The 20,072-nt window shown below is 39.2% G+C and overlaps 1 protein-coding gene across 3 annotated transcripts in view; it reads right to left on the bottom strand.

Moving 5' to 3' along the window:
• Positions 1 to 19,478, bottom strand: part of fgfrl1a (fibroblast growth factor receptor like 1a) — a 67,714-nt gene extending 48,236 nt beyond the window's left edge. For all 3 annotated transcript variants that reach the window (XM_086260435.1, XM_086260429.1, XM_086260425.1), the window contains exons 1-2: positions 18,995 to 19,478; positions 17,706 to 17,809 (exon numbers count right to left, since the gene is read on the bottom strand). In XM_086260435.1, coding sequence (XP_086116561.1) covers positions 17,706 to 17,766 — 61 coding nt within the window. In that variant the 5' untranslated portion in view covers positions 17,767 to 17,809; positions 18,995 to 19,478. The remainder of the gene's footprint in view (positions 1 to 17,705; positions 17,810 to 18,994) is intronic.
• Between the last annotated feature and the right edge of the window lie 594 nt (positions 19,479 to 20,072).

The following is a 20,072-nucleotide window of genomic DNA, read 5'->3' on the forward strand; positions in this document are numbered from 1 at the left end:
CCATCCTGACAGTTAACTGTGTGCCTGAGGCTGGCACAACACTGCGGGCTGCACGACACACACATACAGTCACACACTTTACGTAAACCAAAAGCATACACTTGTCTCTCTCTCGCTCTCTCACGCACACACACACAAAAGAAAAACACACAGCGGACAGAAAAACTTTGAGGAATCTGCTGAGTGGTTTGTTCAGCAACTTGATCCCCTCCGCGACTCACACCATCAGTTCCCGAGCGCACACACACACACGCACAATCAATCATTTTGCTTTTATAATAGATTTTACAGTTAAATTATACCGTCAGACCTTTCAGAGAGACATGATATATTTTCTCCTACATGTTCGCACTTTCTTTCTCTTTTTACAGTCTCTGATCTGTCCTTCTCTTTGTGCTCTTTCACTATAGCCTTTCTAATAGCTAGTTATTTTGTTCCGGCTTTCCTCTCTTCTCTCGACTGCACCTGTCTGCCTTTCCCTGGAGGAAAGCTCCTCCATAATCAAAAGTAAGAATCAAGGCTATCACTTAGAAGAAACTTACCAAACAAGTTGCTCAATTACAAAAACAAGGGAAAACTTGAGGTTAAAGATTTGCCCTAACCTTTGTGAAGAAATAAACCCTCAAAACTATACCCAACATGAAAACTCTTCACGGTTACCACAGAATTATGGACTTCCTTCCAGAAACAACGATCAATATGATCAATGTTCAAATTTCAGATAAATGATCTGAAACCACTTGTGCAAGGTGTGAAATCTACCACCGACCGCTTCTTTTCGGGTTCATGCTCCGTTAAGAGGAAAACATTTGCTGGAGAAAAAGATATGACTCATTTATAATGACACACCCCACCCAGGAGAGAGGTATGAAAGCTATTATTTTACTTTACTTAGGTTTAGAGTTTAATAGTAATACATTTTCACTTTGTTTTACATTATGCAGCTGTTATTAAAAAGGTTGTCACTCTTCAGACGGCTCACTGGTGCAGCTGCGTGTAATCTAAGGCTCCTAGTTTCTGAACCTTACGCATATGTAATTCAGAAATGAACATATGTCTTCATTTGTAACTATACAGCATTGTATGAGTAACACATTATTGCCTAACTTCAGGCCAAAATCTTGAAAAACATATTAAAATTCCACAGTTTAGCGTTTTTACATGGACCTTACTGACCTAAAGGTAAATGCAGTAAGTATATTAGGTATGCCCTGCAAGATATTTTCAACTGCTCCTTTATTTTTCAAGGGATCGCCACAGCGGATGGATCGGCATGTTTGATTTGGCACAAATTTGACAAAGTATGACCTTCCAACCCTCCCGTTTATCCAGGCTTGGTACTGTGAGTAAACTAGCTTGTGACGCCCTGCGTCTCCTCCCGGTCTTCAATACGTGATTTCTCACATGTAAAGCAACCAGGTCTGTGTTTCTGACAACATTAATATATACAAAAAGTTACATTCATAAGAAATGTTTAAGCAACCATTGAAATTCTGGTCTGTTGAAATATAAACAGTGGAGTAGTTTGAACTCATAGAGAAAAGACAGAAGATACTTGAACATGGAAAAAATGGTATAAGAGGCCTTTGGAGGAAACATGACTGTAAAGTTCTGCAAACCAACAAGAACCTGAGAGCACTTTAAACCTTGAGCATTCTTTTAAAGCTTATAAAGGGCTTTATGAAAACCACATCATGCACAGTATGCACTTGTGAGAGTGGGTGTGCAGGAATACTGTGGGCTAACTACATAACTGCAGACTCAGGGAAGTGAAGAAAAGTACAGTAAGTTAGAAGAAAAAAAAGAAAAGCACTGTGTGAAAGCCAGCGGAGAGGCACCACTCGCGCAGAGTTAAGGGATGAAGCCATGGAAGGATGAACAGAAAGCAAATAATCCACATAAACAGCTACCTGCTAACATTTGAGGATTTACAACTAAGCTGCAGACTGGACGTGCAACTGACATTTTAATGACTACCTGGGGTAGAACTGTGAGAGAATATACTTTAGCCTCTGTAACCCTGTATTTTCTTCGCAACCTGTGAGTTAAAAAGGAAAAAAGAAAAGGTAAAGATTGACAGTGCTGGAGAAATCTTGCAGTCCTGACTTGTTGGAAGGTGATCGTGTAGTTGCTCACGAATGCACAAAACTATGCCCCTCTGTCACTTCTGTCTTTGAATTGCTGGAGATAAAAAGAAGACAGGAAGTACATTAAGATACCGTGTCTATCTCCTGTGACGACAGGGTCTCCAAAACATCCACGTAGCCTGATAAGGTTTGTTTACACAGTTTATGCATGTCATATCTAAACACTAAACAATAGATGCTAGGCCTCAACGAAGGTTAAAGGCCACAAACTTCTAGTTTAGTGTGTGTATTTTTATGCCTTCAAAGTTCAATATCTCCTAATCAGAAGGTTGTCAGCTCAATAACAGCCTGCTCCAGTATTCCAGTGAGTAAGAAATACTGTCTGCTTGAATACTTTAACTACTCAAATAGAGTAAAAAGTATTACCACCATTCCTGGCTGGCCAGTGCATGGTGCAAAGTAAAACACAGAGATGTGCTGAGCCTGAATATGATGGCACACTCAGCTCACTTTCATCCTGATTCAAAACAAACATTTATTTGGTTTTAATAAATGCAACATTGACTTAAAAAGAAAACAACTGTTCAAAAGTTTCAGATCATTTCACTCCAACCTTCAGTACTGAACTCAAACAAACATTCATTAGGCTGCAAAGCCTTTTCCCCAACAGAACAGGAGAGCAGGTGGTCTGATTGTATGCAAGGAATCCAAGGCTGGGGTCAATTTACTTATTTAGTCACAGTCAGGTTACAGTCACTGTGAACATAACTTTGCAACGACCCAGGCACCAACAAAAGGAACACTATTTACACGTACAGTACGTGGCAAAAAACATTCATTTATAGTCTACAAATCTCTGTAAAATAGCCACTGTAAATATATACATCTGTATCTTGTGTGTCTTTTTGTGTTACGCCTTACAGATAAGCCAAGACATAGTTGACGTAAGATAAGAAATAGTTAACACGCTTGATTAGGTGCACATTTGGGTGAATGTGTGTAAAGCAAAGCGATGTCCTCGACCTGGCATTTATCAACATTCTGGAGGCAGACACTGTTACTCATTAACAGCGAGTGATAACGAATGCACACACACACACACACACACACACACACACACACACACACACACACACACACACACACACACACACACACACACACGGTACCACCTGTGTTAAGCACCTGATTTCAGTGGTAGAAAGCAGACTATTTACTCTAAGGGAGCCATCCATATTGACATAACTATAAAAACAAGAGACGAGGGATAAGCGAGGGCGCAAGAAAGAGAGCAATAGTCATAAAAATAGCTTATAGCTCCCCACGTTGTGAAAGGATGAAGATTTAGACAATTCAGTGATTTCAGAGCGATTTGTCATAAAACATAAAAAGAGAATTTGGGTATTTCATCATTTCCATTACACAATATTGTTGGTCATCATCGCTAATGTAAGAAGATAAAACTCTACCATGCCAAGAAAAAACAAAAAATCCAAGAGCAACGATTCCCGCCACCTTTTTCCAGACTCAAGTTCATTTAAAGGTGAACTGAAGAAATGACCTGTAGTCAATGCAATACAAAGGCTTATGCATTGAAGACTCTGTGAAGGCAACGTCAGTGCTGAATGGTTTAGCGACATATGCTGCCATCCTGGCAACATGATTTTCAGGGAAAGTCTTGGTTATTTCGGCAAGACCGTGCTGTATCTGCACATAGCATAACATCAATGGCTTCATAATAAAACAGGCTGAGCGGTGAACTGACCAGACTGCAGTCCAGACCTGTCAGCAGTTAAATGACTCTCACTCAGGCAGTGTTTTGTCCAAAAGTGAGAAGCCTACTTTGTTAAGGTGACAGAGTGGAGTTAGAAGTAAAGCTCATCAAATTAATACTTACTTGGTTATTAGGGCTGCCACGATTTGTCGACTAGTCACGATTACGTCGACTATCAAAATCGTCGACGACTGATTTAATAGTCGACGCGTCGTTTGAAGCTTTGTAAGATCCCAAAAGACGCAGGAATAAGTAGCAGGATTTAAGAGTGTAATAACGGACTGAAACAGAAGATGGCAGCACTGCATGTACAAGGATGCCAGCTGCCGTTAAACCCCGAAGAAGAAGAAGAAGAAGCAGCTGTGTCCCAGAATTCATAGCGCGGCCCAGCTCAGTTTCCAACAATGGCGGCAGCTAGTTAGTTTTAATGTTACTCTTATTATTCTTTCTGGGTCACAAAATAAACGTTTAACATATTTTCAGGCGAGAATGTAGCTGTGTAAACCTCAAATATCAGCTCAGTTTATCAAGACACCACATATTTTCAAAAGCGCTCCGACGTTTTTGGAGACGTCTGTTACCCACTAGCTCGATAGCTAGCCGGGGGCTAGGTCACTAGCGCCGTGAGAACACCGGACTCCCGGCAAATCGTTTTCAAACCCACCGCCGTCTTTCGCTACTCAGGTTAAATATATATGAGTCACTTAGATAAATTAAAAATGTTATTGTTTGGCTTTCTTTAGTATTTTATTTGTTCCTGAGTAAATCGGTTTGTCTGAGATTAAAGTTATAGTTTTTACACAGCTGAATAAACGTCAAGCAGACAGCTGATTATCAGAAGTGTGAGATGCTGGAGAATATACTCCGTTGTCCTGTTATATTTTAGATAGCAAGGAGTTTATTAAACTTCACCGAAACAATCTGCAAATTTCATTAAAATTGAATAAACTATCATCTTGTCTTTATTTTTAGTTAGCACAGACCTTAAAAGCTTAAAGCTGTAAGCTAATGATAGTTATATAAGAGCAGATGCTGCTGGTGCAATAAGCTGTAGTTTTACGTCCAGTGGATGATGATCTGATTAGTCGACTAATCGCATAAATAATCGGTGACTAGTCGACTATCAAAATAATCGTTTGTGGCAGCCCTATTGGTTATCACTTAAATAAACATGTCTTTTCTTTCTATTTGGATTTGTTTTGTACTCGTCAGTTTGAGCATCACACTTTGAAGATCCGCGATCCAGCACTCATCTTTTTCCCTCCTTCATCATCCTGCATTTCCTCCTCTCCCTCACATCTTTCCACCTCCTCCTCCACCTGTGTGTTTTCTGGTTCATTGGGTGGGGAGTTAAACATTCCAAGCATGCACATAACACACACACACACACACACACACACACGCATGCATGCATGCACACACAAATTCATGCCCCCCTCCCACATTCCACACCAATCCTCAGCCATGACTAAACTCCATTTGTTCAGCTCTGGTCACTGTCTTAGTCCACTGCTTGTGTTTGAGAGAGGGGATAAGGTGCTTGTGTGAGATTGCATGTGCTTAAGCCATAGTTCTTTTTGCTAATCTCTTCTTGTCAACTGACATCTAAATGTCCCCCAAAACCATAAAAAAAAAAAATTACCCAAAATAAGTTAAAGCCTTTGTAAGCGGCTTGTTGCTGCAACATTCTTGCCTGTGCTGGATTATGGTGATATTCTATATATGAATGCTTCTGCTCAATGTCTTCGAATGGTTGATTCTGTGTATCGTGCTTCTCTGAGGTTCATCACTAACCGTAAATCTCAGACTCACCACTGTGAGTTATACTCTCAGGTAGGACGGCCTGCTTTGGTAAGTCGGAGGAACTCTCATTTATACAGTTTTATATATAAGGCGATACTTGGGTTGCTGCCTTCTTATCTATGTTCCCTGCTTGTAATGAAACATGCTGGTCGGTATTCTCTTCGTCCGCATGGCTACTTGTTGCTTTCTGTTCCATTTTCCCGAACTGAACTTGGTAAAAGAGCTTTTGTCCATTTAGCACCCTCGGCCTGGAACAAACTGCAGAACGACTGGAAAATGACTGAATTCATTTCATTAAGTGCTTTTAAATCTAAACTACGAATCCTTGAGGCCAAGTCCATAACATGCAACTGTTTCAATTAGATTGATTGTCATTTTAACAGATTTTTTATTTTTATTTGAATTTTATTTTATTTTGTTTGTATTCTTTCACTTATTGTTGCATGTGTGTTGTTGCTGCCTGTGTTTGAGTCATTTCTGTAACTGTGAGACAGCTGCTGCTGCCTATCTTGGCCAGGTCTCCCTTGAAAAAGAGGTTTTTAATCTCAATGGGATCTTCCTGGTTAAATAAAGGTTAATAAATAAATAAATAAATAAAACACGACTGAAACAAGACTGGTGGTCTCAGTACTACCGTGGTGTATGCATGTTCCACACTTACATCTTTCCAGTTAAAACTTAAAAGCTAACATTATCTTAATCTTGCGAAGCTCAACATAAAGTTGACCAAGTAGCAGTATTTTAGTGATGTTTAAATGTAAGTAAATGGATCTCACTCATTCGTGTATTTTCATCTAGCACAGTAAGAAGTAAAAGTAGTCATTATGCTAGTTTAGTCTGAAGCTTTTGTATTCTATAATTTGCAGCTTGCAGGTTTAATCTACAGGTACATAACATTTCTGAAATGTTGCATCATGCTTATAGGTAGCTCGAAGTAGCAGATGAGTGTCTCCAAAGTTATGAGTGTCTCTAGTGAGCTTTTTATCAAGACAGTTTTATCAGGGAAAACCCTCTGACATGTAATGTCTCAATATTAACATTGATTGTTATTCTCTCAATGACAAATTCAAAAACTGTGGTCAAAATGTTGCCATAGGAGGATTCAGTGGCACTGATCAGGTCAATCAAAATAGCATCAAGTACATAAGAAACTCTATAGAAGAACTGACCCGAGCTTCTTAGTAGATAACCTGTTTTAGACAGTAAGGATAATCAAAATGTAAATTGGTACCAGTGATACTGACCTCTTGAATCAAGAGGAACCAGTTGAGTCTGTCAATCATTATATAGTGACGTTTAAAAAAAGACCCTAATATGATAAATAGAGTTGATTATATATAAAAGTAAGAGGATGAAGATGTGTTTTAGAGACAGTCCGATACACACTGTCAGCATACTCCATTACTGACAGGTCTAACATTGCATGTAAAGCAGCATCTGGAAATATCCAAAAGGCAAACACCAAAAGTACGTTTTTCAAAACATAATCAATATGTGGTGTAAAAGAAACCTCAGCTCTCTTTCTTTTACAGACGCAGGATTATGGTCCTTTTATTCCATCTCGCCCAAATTAGAGACTCGATGATCCGAGACATGTTGCAAACAGGCTTACTGTTCTTAACCACAAAAAGCTGTTTATTCAGAAATACATGGCTGCATCGGGACAACAAGCTGAAAAAAAGTAACGAAAATGTAACTTCCTCCCACTGGTCCATTAGCTGACAGTTAAACTGTAATTCCCAGGTTAAATTTTCAGTGTGTAATAGATGCTGTTAAATGTTCAAACCTAAACTGAAGTGCCGCTGTATTCTTATGTGAGCGCTTTCCTTTCCCCCACATTCTCCATTTTCCACTACATCCCACTGCCTTCCCTAAAGCTCCAACAACACAACAGTTAAATCCCAGAAAGCAGCTCATAAGGACCTTTGTTAATTACATATAGAAGAATAGGCCCGTTGTGATCTGGTGTGATAATGGTGCCAGTGCAACAGAGGGATTACCTTTGGATAATAATGCACTGAGCTGACCAGTGTGATGAAGGGCCATGTAGTGGGAAATAATTAACACAGCTAACTGTTCTGCAGACCCTTCAGCAAGAAATCAGCAGGATGTGGTTACTTGGAGCATATTAATGTCCTGAGTTGCCTCAGTGTAACTAATATCTGTTTTCAAACTCTGTTTTTGTAATCTTTTACAGATCTGGTCAATGTTTTGCCTTATTTTGGGAAAAAAAAGCAAGAAATGTCAGTTATGCAATTTTCTGCTGATTTTTAAACCACTGACAATAAACAACAGAGGATATGCTCACTACTTTGGCTGCGAGTACTAAAATGGCTGTAACACACAGTGTAAGGATCTTGCGAGCACTTTGGACACCAATTTCACTCCTTTTATTTTCTATGAAACTTATCCCTTCATGCCTAAAATGGCTCGGATGTAACTCTACCCCCACATGCTGCTCACATCCCCCTGCCGTATGGATTCTACAGCAACAGCTGGCACTGGGGATAAAGATAGAGTATTTGTGTCCCCTCTTATGTAGAGGTTTTCATCTGTTTGTTGCGGTGTATTTTTTTTAATTCAATTAGGAAAAAAAGACAGCAGAAAAATGACTTTCTATAGAAATCGTGATTCTTTCAGGAAAAAAAAAACAGCACTGTAGCGTTTCCTCCTATTGTAGGCATGGTATTTACTTTCATAATCCTTCCAAATATGAAATCTTTAGTTGTTATAATTTAAAGCTACAGACAAGCTGTCCACCTTAACATCCTGTGCAATTAGTTCCCACTCCCTAGAGTCAAAGGTCATCAGTATGTTTGACAAAATGAAGAGAGTGTGGCCAAATGTCTATTACATGTCAATCACATTTGACACCAAAGGTGTAATGGTGATAATGCTGGTCAGGCTGGTGTTGGGTTCCTGTTGTTTTGTTTATTACACAAATAACACAAACACACACACATAGATACAAGCTCACAGCTGCCCACAGTGGTGCATAACTTCAACTCACGTCAGTATGACAGGCTGAAGGGAAAAAAGTGTCCCAATGATCACTTTTCAATATGCCATTTGTAATGCCACCAGGAATCAACAGCTGAAGTGTGTGTGTGTGTGTGTGTGTGTGTGTGTGTGTGTGTGTGTGTGTGTGTGTGTGTGTGTGTGTGTGTGTGTGTGTGTGTGTGTGTGTGCATGGTAGGTGGGGGTTAAAAGGGGTCTGAAAAGATCTGATTTAAAGGCAGACAAGGAGCGAGAAAACAGCAGAGACAAAGAAAGTGAGAAAGGATTTAAAATGCCAGAGAGAGAAAGAAAGTGAGAGTGAAAACAGACACACTGCAGAGAGAGATGTAAAAGGCAGCAAAGTACATACAGTTAAGTCTGTGACACTCAAAAGACTTTCTTGTGAACACTTTCTACTGTTTCACCTTTAAAATAAAACAGTTCATGGTAAAAGGGTTTAAGTGTAAAGGCTAATAATGATCCAAAGTAACCTGGAGCATCATTCCACTGGGATATTGATGGATAAAAATGGGGTGTCAGCAGGAGTGTTTTCTTAAAATACACACTGCTTATGGTGTCTTTCTATTCATCTGCTTAAAAACACTTTCTATCCATTTCCAGTTACTACAAACTGGTATCTAGAAAGTCCATGTGGGTCTACTGGAGACTAAAAACACATTTTATACTTCACACCTGCACAGCAGATTAATGGCATTACATTTATGAGACTGTTTGCTTACAATTATCACTGCTGTCTATGGCTATATAACTAATTTTATTAAATTCAGTGCATAATTTAAACAGATGTTTTATAAATAGTTAATAGGAAACAATAAAGACAATAGATTTCAATCATTGTAAGCAATTTTTGTTGACTTATAATCACTTCACAACTGAGGTCTTTAATTGTTAAAACCTATGTTATAAGTTTGGGATAATTTATATTACCTCATTAAATCTATTAATACATGCTTGATGAAGTTTGGAACACACACTAGAGACAACGATGTAAAAATGCAGTGAAACTAATGCGTGCTGTCCTGTGGAGTTCCACCAGTGTTATTACAGACTCCTCTGGTGCCAGCATGTGCTTTCTCTGACCCTGCGTTACAGCCACACACATTCACAGTGTGTGTACATAAACTGATGCTCACACTCTCCCTGACCCCTCCCTGATCTGCCAGGTGCCCTCTGACCTGCTGTGCTGTAGCGTTGACCAAACATACCCCAACCCCACTGAGACCACAATACAGCACTGTGGCGCCACACAATAATGCACCATGTAAGGGAGAGACAGAGAAGCCGGGAAAGACGGAGAGCTGAAAAAAAGGGAATTGGGGGAAAATACTGCATATAAATAAAGCGGGAATGAAGAAATAATATTAAAAAGCTTCTGGAATTACAGATGTGTTGCACATGCTGGTCAGAAGAGAAATGTGTATAATATTTAATGTTCACAAAAACTTACTTTGTCTTCATATTATGTCCTTGCAGCATCATACTAGCAACTGTAACTCTCAGCCTTTCATTAATCCTCCTTTTATGTTAGGCTGTGCGATATGACCAAAATCTCATATCCCGATATAAGAATTCTATCGTCCGATAACGATATAAATCACAAAAATGTAACATTTTCTGTAAATTCTGTGAATCTCGGGCAGCTCGACTTGCGAGAAGTGTTTCCAGCTGCGCGTCATGTAGCTGGAGTCGAGTGTTTTAAACGATGCATGAAACGACACATTTTTAGACATAAGTTGTAACGGCCGCCGTTTTCTTTGTGAGTATTTATTACACGGCGTGCTGCGGGGAAAAGGCGGCTCTTTTTTTACTTTTCATCCATAAATAATCTGCATCTTTCACGTGATTCAGTTTATTTTGAAAAGTCTCAACAGGATCTTGAGCTTTATTGTGAAAGGTTTATGTGGAACATAAGCAAGCGGACACGCGATGCTGTTACCGTCGTTGTTGCTAACGACAACGCATAAAAACTAGCTTGTCCGTCCGTAGTGTGGTTATATTAAATATAAGAGAAAGAGAGAACTTTAAGAAACTAATATAGCCACTATAGTGACCATCAAAACCATGAAAAAATATTGCCGTAAACAGTTTATTTTGCGACACCACGAAACAAACGATAGCGTAAAATGAAACGACAGATGTTTTTATATCGTCATCCGATATATATCGTTATATCAAACAGCCCTATGTTAGACTACTGCTATTAGGGGTGTGCAATTATTCTAAAGACATTTCCAGTATTTTTAAATGATTACAAATTTAGTCATGAAGTCAGTTCAAAACTGTCTGTTAAATATTTCTGTTTCTTTCTCAGTATTTTTTCCACACTTTTTCTATCTTATCTTCTCCTGTTGCCTTTCCTTCTCCTGCACCCCCTCCACAAACAGGCATCGCGTCTTAGCAATACTGCGACACAGCGTCAGCCCCTGCAGAGAGCGTCCAGACAGCCCCATTAAACCCCACCATTAGCAAACTCAAAGCAAACATTGACTTTATCTAAATGTGGGCTAATAGCCTTCAACATTAGCAGACCCCATAAAACAGTGAGCTGCAGGACTGCTCCACAAGGTCCCAGCTCGTTGCCCGTGAAGAGGTCCACATCAGTGCTAGTTAATCTGTAGGACATGTCATATTGTAGAATAAGTTCTAGGTTTTGAAAACTCACACTTTAGACTAACACGTAAAAGGGACATGCACGAATATTTCAGGTCTCTTCTTTAAAGTGCATTGTTGGTATTTGGAGTTTTTTTGACAGCCACAGCTGCACCAGCCCAAACAGCCAACAACATTTGGCCCTGAAGTTAGGATTTAACAAGAGGAACTGAAAGAGTCATTTGGATCCTTTGAAGCTTCCCTTTGTCAGTTAATCAACCAGCACACACACACACACACACACACACACACACACACACACACACACACACACACACACACACAGTCTGTTTCTTCTCTCAAATAGAGGATAAAAGCCTCAGTTAAATCTTAAATTAAAGTGCATAATCGTTTAAACCATTTACTAAAGGGCTCTTTAGTTTTTCCATAATACACTAACAAAAAACTCTGTAGGTTAAAGGTAAAAAATACTGGTTCCACGCAAGAGAAGAAACATTTTCTAAGGCCTAGCGTGGATTCTGATGAATGTTTCACCCATTTTGGGTAATCTAGTTTTAGCACCTCCTGTGCGAACACTGAGACTGGCAGGTAAACACCCCCAGGTCATATAATGGTTATCAGCATGTCAAATGGCATTTACAATTGTTAGCTGTGACTAAGGACACTTTGAATGCTTAAACTAGTGAGGTGAAAGAGATTCATTTTATGTGAGCCATATCGCATACTAGTCCAGATTTGTATATATCAAACTGTAATATTGTGATACTATTATATAGCAATGCCTTTTATGTTCCCTAGTGCGCACAACAAGACATGCCCGGGCACTGAGGGTGAGCGCTGCGTGTCACCCTCTGGTGACAATTTGGTACCTAAAAAGGAGCTACCTCGACAACCTCCAACGAAGCAATACTTTACCAAATATGCAAGAAAACTGGTGATGTGCAACAAAAACTATACAAGTGACTTCACTGAGCATTATTCCATATGACAGGAAGAGCAAACGGTGAATGAAATTAGTAATATGTTTACATGATGGAAAAGCAGGGCCTTGGTAAGAAGTTCAACTCAAGATACAACCTCTTAGCTACTTTTGTTATGCGAAAACTATTTCACTATAATGCTAAAGCTAGCACGATGTTTTTAGTAGATTCACTCTCTGAATTAGGTAGTCTGTCCTTAATAATCCTAATTCGTGGAAAAGGATGGAAAATACCCTTCATTTACTTACACTGCTGCTACACTGTGATAAAATGTGATGCTATATTGCCCTTATAATGCGTCTTGTTACAATGAAGCACAAAGCAGTGGTCTGAAAAGCAGCTGTTCCATTAAAGAGGAATCATTCTGCTCTCTTCCATCTAAATCCACTAAATGTCAGACAGGCAGAAACTTACTGCTACGTTTTATTTTATCTTTAAAGTAGCCATTATTTTTTAAAGTTGTTGTTCCAGAGAGTATCTAATTACTACACCTAGAAATAAAAGCCAATTCTGTAGTTGTATCTTTTGTTTTTACCTCTCTTGGTATACTCGACTGATGGCTGGATAAAACAGACATTTTAAATTGTCGTCTTGGGTACTGGGAACTTGTGGCAGGAATTTTTCACAATTTGATGACAGATTTTTAACCATTGATGACAAACTTTAAATAACTGATGGAAAAATAAAGGGATTGTGAGTTGTAGTTTTCGTACCTATCACTTCATCCTGCCCTCCAGCCATCTTTAGCTCTTCTAAAAACTTAAAACCTGTGCTATTTATGTGTTCCACTTACCTCTGATTACTGTCTCATTCTCCACTCTTTACCTAACCACAGTTCTCTCCTACATATCACTGTTAGTGTTAGCATGCTAATTACATTCCTCAGTAGTGAGTGTGTGGGGCAGAGGGTTGTTAAGGGATTGGGGGCCTGTGTGTGCACCTCTATGCATGACTGCTTATATGTTAAATTATATTTATGGGTAGAATCTTCTACTTGTATATGTTTCCAGCGTCTGTGCATGTGGCTGTTTACACTCTGCACTTTCTGTCTGTCATTTCCTGCAGTGACGATGAACTGTTCTCTCTCTCTCCCCCTCTGTTTCTCAGTGTGTGTTTGCAGTGTTGCTTCTTTGGCAGCTTTCGTGGAATGAAGATGCATTTTTAATGTGGCTGTGGGCTTTTTTACACTTATTATAACAACAACCCACGGCGATGAACCCTCTCATTGCCGTGTCTGTTTCTCTCTCTTCGTCCAAATAATGGGTGGTTTATACGGCACAATCACATGGAAAACATGAAACTGTTTAGACAGAAGAGTACATCAGGAAACCATGTACAGAAACCCACAAATCATCTCATTTCTGGGTACGTCTTTTTTTTTCTGAATTTGCTTCCAGAGAGATCTAAGACTGTGAAATGCCATTTCAACATATAAGCTCGTACAAAGAGGAAAACAAAAATCTGGTGGATTAACTTCAATAATCGCATTAATATCATCCTACCAGTCGTGCACCAGTTGTTTGACCATCAAGCTGCAACAGCTGTCTTATATAAATACCAACTGACAGACTGATAACCATCTGACATACACATGGCATTTTTCATCACATAATTAATCTATCTCCATATTTGTAGATGCATACACAATAACAGCATATACACTAATAAACCACAACTGGATGTGCTCAGTGTCTAACACATTTAGTAGATCGTTCAGCTGCGTCTTCAGAAAGCACCAAAGCTAGCAGTTTAAGTCAGTAGAAAGTCAAAATGCAACATCTGCTCTACAGAATCTGGTTTCTTTGTATAATTGTTTAATGCTGAGGGAAATTGGACTTGAAGGAGGCCATTATTCTCGAAGTCTAAGGAAACTCTTGGAGAGTGTATTTGTAGCGGCAGTGGAAATATTTGGAAGTTGCATTACATCTGCTTCAATGTGCAAATCTGCCATGGTTTAACATTTTGTGAAATATGATTAAAATCACTACCACTCTCATGTCTATAATGTACATATTAAGGTACAGAAGGTAGCTTAACAGCATAAAGATCAGAAACGGAGGTAAAAAGTTTGATTCTGCCAAAAGTGACAAAATCCAAAGAGCAGTTCTGAAGTTCACAAAGGATTCCTGGAAATGTCAAATATTTGATTTGATCTGGAATCTAACTCTGTCCAAAGCTGCAGGCAGCCTTAAATCCACTGGCCTACTACTTTTTGACCCCTGAAACCAAGCTCGGTGCTGTTCAGCTAACAGGCGAGAATGCTAATCTCTCAGCTGCTCAGTCTCATGCTCAGCTACACACACTTATGCACGCAGACCCCAGTTCACACAGTGCAGTTGTGTAAGCCTCTGGAGTGCAGCAACTCTACATCTGTTGCAAGGGGCACCAAAGTTGCCTCTTTATCACTAACTGCCTGTCTCACTATCTCCGTGTCACTTCCTCGTTCCTCGGCACAATCCACAGCAACAGTTATTAGACCCTTATGTTTAATAATTTATTATTATAATAAACATTTTCTCTTTAACAATGTGGTAATTTTAAGGTAATGCTTTTTTACATAATGTCCTAAATTATAAAATAGCTTAAATTTACTTTAACTGCATCTTGTGTAGAAAGGCTAATGGTCTGATAAATGATACCATGAGACCTTGTTTTCAATTTGAAATGTCCTATTGTGAGCTGTGATATTTTTACTTTTCTTGTTTATTGCTGACATAGCTGGCATATTTCTCTGAGATATCTCAGTAGTCACACATTTAAAATGTTTCTTTGTATCATTTCCTAGAGTGCAGTGGAAAAATGTAACAAATAAGCCAGTCAGATTAAGATTCTTTTAGATTCTTGTATTCTTGTAGATGATATCTGCTGCTAACTTGTTGTAATTTGGATTCTATTATGCAAAAAAAGTTGGTGACGGGGAAGATTTGTGAGATTTGCAATCTTTTTAATGCTATAAAGCTCTGTTCGCCTCGTGCTCTCTTGCCCCCTTTCTTACACTCTCTGCTGTAAAGTGTTTTCAGCCACTGTCCATTTCCCCTCCTATTCCTACCTCACTTGTACCCACTGGTTTCTTTTCTCACTAGGTCCCTTCTATCATCCATTCTTACTCCAATCTCCCTAGTCCTGCCCCCCTTCCTTCCGATTTCTTTTCCACGTCTTTCCTCCATTCTCCTTAATCTTGCTCTCTGTCCTTCTCTGCTGCCTGACTAAGCTGACAGGCTGCAGTCAGTGAGTGGGAGGATATGCATTGTACAGCAAACATCCCTAATAGGCTAATCTAATCTCATCTCTTTGCGGTCTATGGCCCTGTGTTTACTTTCGGCCCCGTGTCTGCATGCTGGCTCTGCCTCGCCTCGCTGAATGCAGCTTTGTTCCGACTAAAAACTCATCGTTGGTGTGATCTGAGGAACGGGCGCCAGCTCCACAACTGTCTGCCCATAAAGCCTGCAGGCAAGCAGGGAATCGCTCTCATCTATGTACAGCTTGTTGTTGTTTGTCTCTATTACACTGATTTTCACTGACAAAAAACACATTGTTGAACAAAGTACAAGGAGCTGTTCTGTAACCGATGGTGGTGACAGACCCCCCTATACGGCTGAAGAATTCAGTTTGTGATCTGCACGATTATCTGAAGCTCTGACACTCCAGACATAAGTTATGTGTTAAAGGCTGTACGGTGATTTTTTCATTTACAGCCACGTGACTCTATGAGGTCAGGTGAAAAACTCAAGTACATCCCATGATTCAATAGCTGGTAGAGTTCTCATGCCACAGCATTTCAATTGGATTGATGACAGGACTTTGCAACGCCATGATTCTTTTCTTTTTCAGTATTCTGTTGCAAACTTGCTGATGTGTTTGGGATTGTTGTCCTGTGTTATGACCGTATTGCTGTCTGACAAATGGCCTCCCATTCGATTCTAGTGCAGCTGGTAGAGGTCTGTGAGTCGTTTGGTACTGGGCCACGAGAGTTGAGGCTCTGGTGTGAAATTCATGGTTTTCAGGGTTTCTATCTGTTTTAAGTGTTATTTTTTAAATCGTTTTGATTGTTACCTCTGTTTGCCTTGGTCATTTCCCGTGTGTTATGAATAAATCTTCCGTATTTTGGTACTGGTATTGGTTTTATTTTGTTGTATTTATCCGTGACACCTTAAAGGTCAGTCCGTGAAAATATTGTCGGACATAAACCGGACTGTGGTGCAAAAAAGGTTTGGGACCGCTGTTCTAGAGTGCTTTGTTGTACAGGAGTTCACGCTTAACTCAATGACTGCAAAGCAAATCGAAATCATCACTATTGTGCTTGATTCTTGGTATGAGGTGTTTGCTCTGATATGCTGTGTTCGGATTTTGCCAACATGGTGCTGTGCATTACAACTAGACATCTCCACTTTGGCCTCATTTATTCAAAGGACATTGTTCCAGACGTTTTGTGGTTAGTTCAGATGCAGTTTTGCAAGCCAGAGTCAAGCTGCCATGTTGTTTTTAGTGCAAAGAGGCTTTCTTCTGGCACACCTTCCAAACAAGCCATACTGTATACTTATTCAGTATTTTTCTAATTCCACTGTCATGAACTTTAACATTTAAGAAGCTAACTAAGTAGCTCTTGAGCTTTTTGCAATTCCTTTCAGAATTTTTTGGTCTGTGGTGGATTTGCTGGGATGTCCACTCCCGGAAAGACTACGGCATTGTGCAAATGCTCCAGACCAGCAAATTGCCAGCGCTTTTGCTTTTATAGATATGGTCACACTTGCTTTTAATTAATCAAATGCATTTGATTAGCAACCCCTGGCTGCAATTTACTTTCTTGAGTCCAGTAAGCGATAAGGGTGTAGTTAGTTTTTCACGCAATTCTGTTAAAACTGTATGAATAAAACAACCACTCAAAGAGAAAATTATAGTCAGCAGCAACAGTGACTGAAGTGACAGTGACTACATCTGGAGCTTATGGTGACATGTAGCTATATATACAAAAGAGTATCTGAATCCTGAAACTGAAAACCAAATAACGTTGCAAAATATGAAGATCTGAATATTCCAATAGTCAAAAGGTTTTTTTTACTTGATTGGTGTCACAGTAGCACCCTTGGGATAACCAAGAGGTCCCAGGACAGCACAGGAACATCTCAGAAAATGTAACAACCAGACAGTGTTTGGATCTATGGTAATTCAGTGACGTAGAGTTAAATGAAGGAATGCAAATACATTATAGTTTCTGAACAAATATATCAATTCTGAAAAGAAATTAAGAAACCCAAGGAGCAGAGGAAGATACTGACAAAAAGAATACACTGATGTAGCAGTGAATAAGAATGCACACCATGAAAACATCCCCACAACTATTTAACTGCACCAACCTTTATAAGGCTGTTGGATAGTCACACAATCTGACTGCAATACTCTACAGTTGTTGATTTCAGTACTTTTGTTACTCACCCCTGACAGCGGTGGAAATAAGGACCATCTCCAACAACAGACAGACCCGGAAAAGCCCCATTTTTGTATTTTTATGAGGAAGAAAAAAGGTCAGACGATTTGATCTGAAAGGAAATTAAATGACAAAAAAGATATTAAGATTCTTATTAATGTATAACACCTGTGGTGCTACTGAGTTCCTGCCTTAAAGGTGCAGTTTTTTTTTACATTTCTGTATGTAAATGATCACTTAATCAACCACACTTTTCCCTTCTGTCTTCACAGTCTCTGGTCACCTTTATCATTTCAACATTTGACGCTCTCTTATGATCAGATGCTGTCAAAATAGCTGCTTGTGAAAGGAAATGCAGTACCAAATGGTGAAATGAAAACCTTGCCAGGAATTTTAAAAGAAAAAATGCCCCAGAAATAACCCCAGAATCTCTTCTTTTTGATGCATCATATGTTTAAAACAATTTCTTGATCTAATCAGTGGCAGTGACAACAAAGTAAGGTGTTCATCCACGACCAGACAGGAGAATAAATCTGTCAGAACACTTTCTGGAAGTCAGACTACTTTCCTTGCAGATTTATTCTGTCCACCTGTCCATAAGTCTCTCCTTACTCCGTTTTTAATCTTTCTGCCCCATAAATTTCCTCCCAAACCTTATGAGATCTTATTTCAATACTTCACATCTTTATCTTTGATCAGTATCTGTCATCCGCTGGGTCTCAGCTCACTAGGAACTGCTACTCACTTTAAAGTGCAAGATAACTGATTTGGCAGGGACTGAGAATTAAGCTGAGATCTTCAGTGAGGTTAAATTTTATTTGCGTTAAACACCTTACTACAAAACGTTTTCATAAGGTGTTTTACGCATTTACAAGTACATTATTACTATTAGGCAATTTCACGTTATTTCTAACCAAAAACATTAAAAGTATTTAGAAAGGGAGAAAATTCTGTATTTTGTGATAGCTTTCATGAATATGAGTCCAGACTGGGTATCTGTACGTGTATGAAAAATGTGGACGTATTATCATGAAGCCACATCTGCCAATATCTGTCCGTTTTAAAACATTTGCACGATATGAATATGCTTCAAAAATTGGTTTTTACTTTAGTCCCTGGGAATTTGGTTAGAACTGCAACAGTTCTAACCGGTTACCAATTTCTATAGGATATGTTGTTTTCCAACATGCAAGCTAATAAAACTGAAAGATAGCAAACAAGTTCACTGTGAAAGTCACTATGAAGTGCAGAAACATTAACATTAATGTACTTTAGTGACTTTAGAAGACGGACTTACTGTTCTGTTCTCAGCCGTGTTGCGGTATCCTCAGTATGTTACCCGCCGGGGGGGCACCACGCCGTTATTCCGCAAAAAAAGTAATTCACCTTAAGTCCAATGACTGGAAGACTACAATAACTTGATTGTACAGACACGTGTTTGTGACTGAAATACCAACTTGTATTAAGTCTACTTGGACAAAGTAAAGCGACAATCATGCGACTAAACGCAGAAAACTGAATTCATGAGCACGGTCAAACACATGAGCGCTCAAAATGTATCTGTAGTATTTCTGAATGACAGCCCGCATGTAAACCGCTCCAATGAGCGGAGTAAGAGAACCGGGAAAAGAGGAAAGAAAACAGAGAGAGAGGAAAAAAATGCATCTACACTCTCCAGTAAACTATCGAGATAACTATGTTTAGAATAAAAACCTTAATATCATATCCTCATCGCCTCCAGCAGCGGTACGCCGTCTGTATTTCAGCCGCAGGCGAGAAAACAAAACTCCAGTCGACGGATTGTCCCAGCACGTAACTTTCAACCAATCAGAGTGCAGGCCAATCAGAAAATAGACCAATCAGAGAGCAGGAGCGTGCAGGACAAATTTGGAGCGGTTTATAGCTGCGAGGAGGGGGACACTTACTCAAATGATTATTATTAATAATTTTTAGTTACAGCAATAATGCACAAAAGAACAGAAACGTTACAACAGGCACTCCAGGAAAGCTGAACGAGTCTTTAAAAAGGAGATTTTTATTACAACTATTATTATTGTTGTTATTGTTATTATTATTATTTTATTAGTAGTATTAGCAGCAACAGCAATAAGAATAGTATCTATCAATATAGACTTATACTACTTTGACTAATGTATAATATATGATTTCACTATTCTATTCTATTCTATTCTATTCTATTCTATTCTATTCTATTCTATTCTATTCAAGCCCATCTACGATTTCGCGGACCCCAATAGACGTCTCCAGGTATGGAGCTACATTGCCCCCTAGTGGCACTTGTACGTTATTACAGCTATAAAATAAATAGGTACAACACGCAGAGGCGGTATATGTTGCACAGTGGCTTACAGACA

The sequence above is a fragment of the Aulonocara sp. 'chitande type north' Nkhata Bay genome, linkage group LG2, assembly GCF_057382095.1.
Source record: "Aulonocara sp. 'chitande type north' Nkhata Bay isolate Kocher_YH1m ecotype deep benthic linkage group LG2, A_spYH_male_GT1.1, whole genome shotgun sequence".
In the NCBI taxonomy this organism is placed as follows: Eukaryota; Metazoa; Chordata; class Actinopteri; order Cichliformes; family Cichlidae; genus Aulonocara; species Aulonocara sp. 'chitande type north' Nkhata Bay.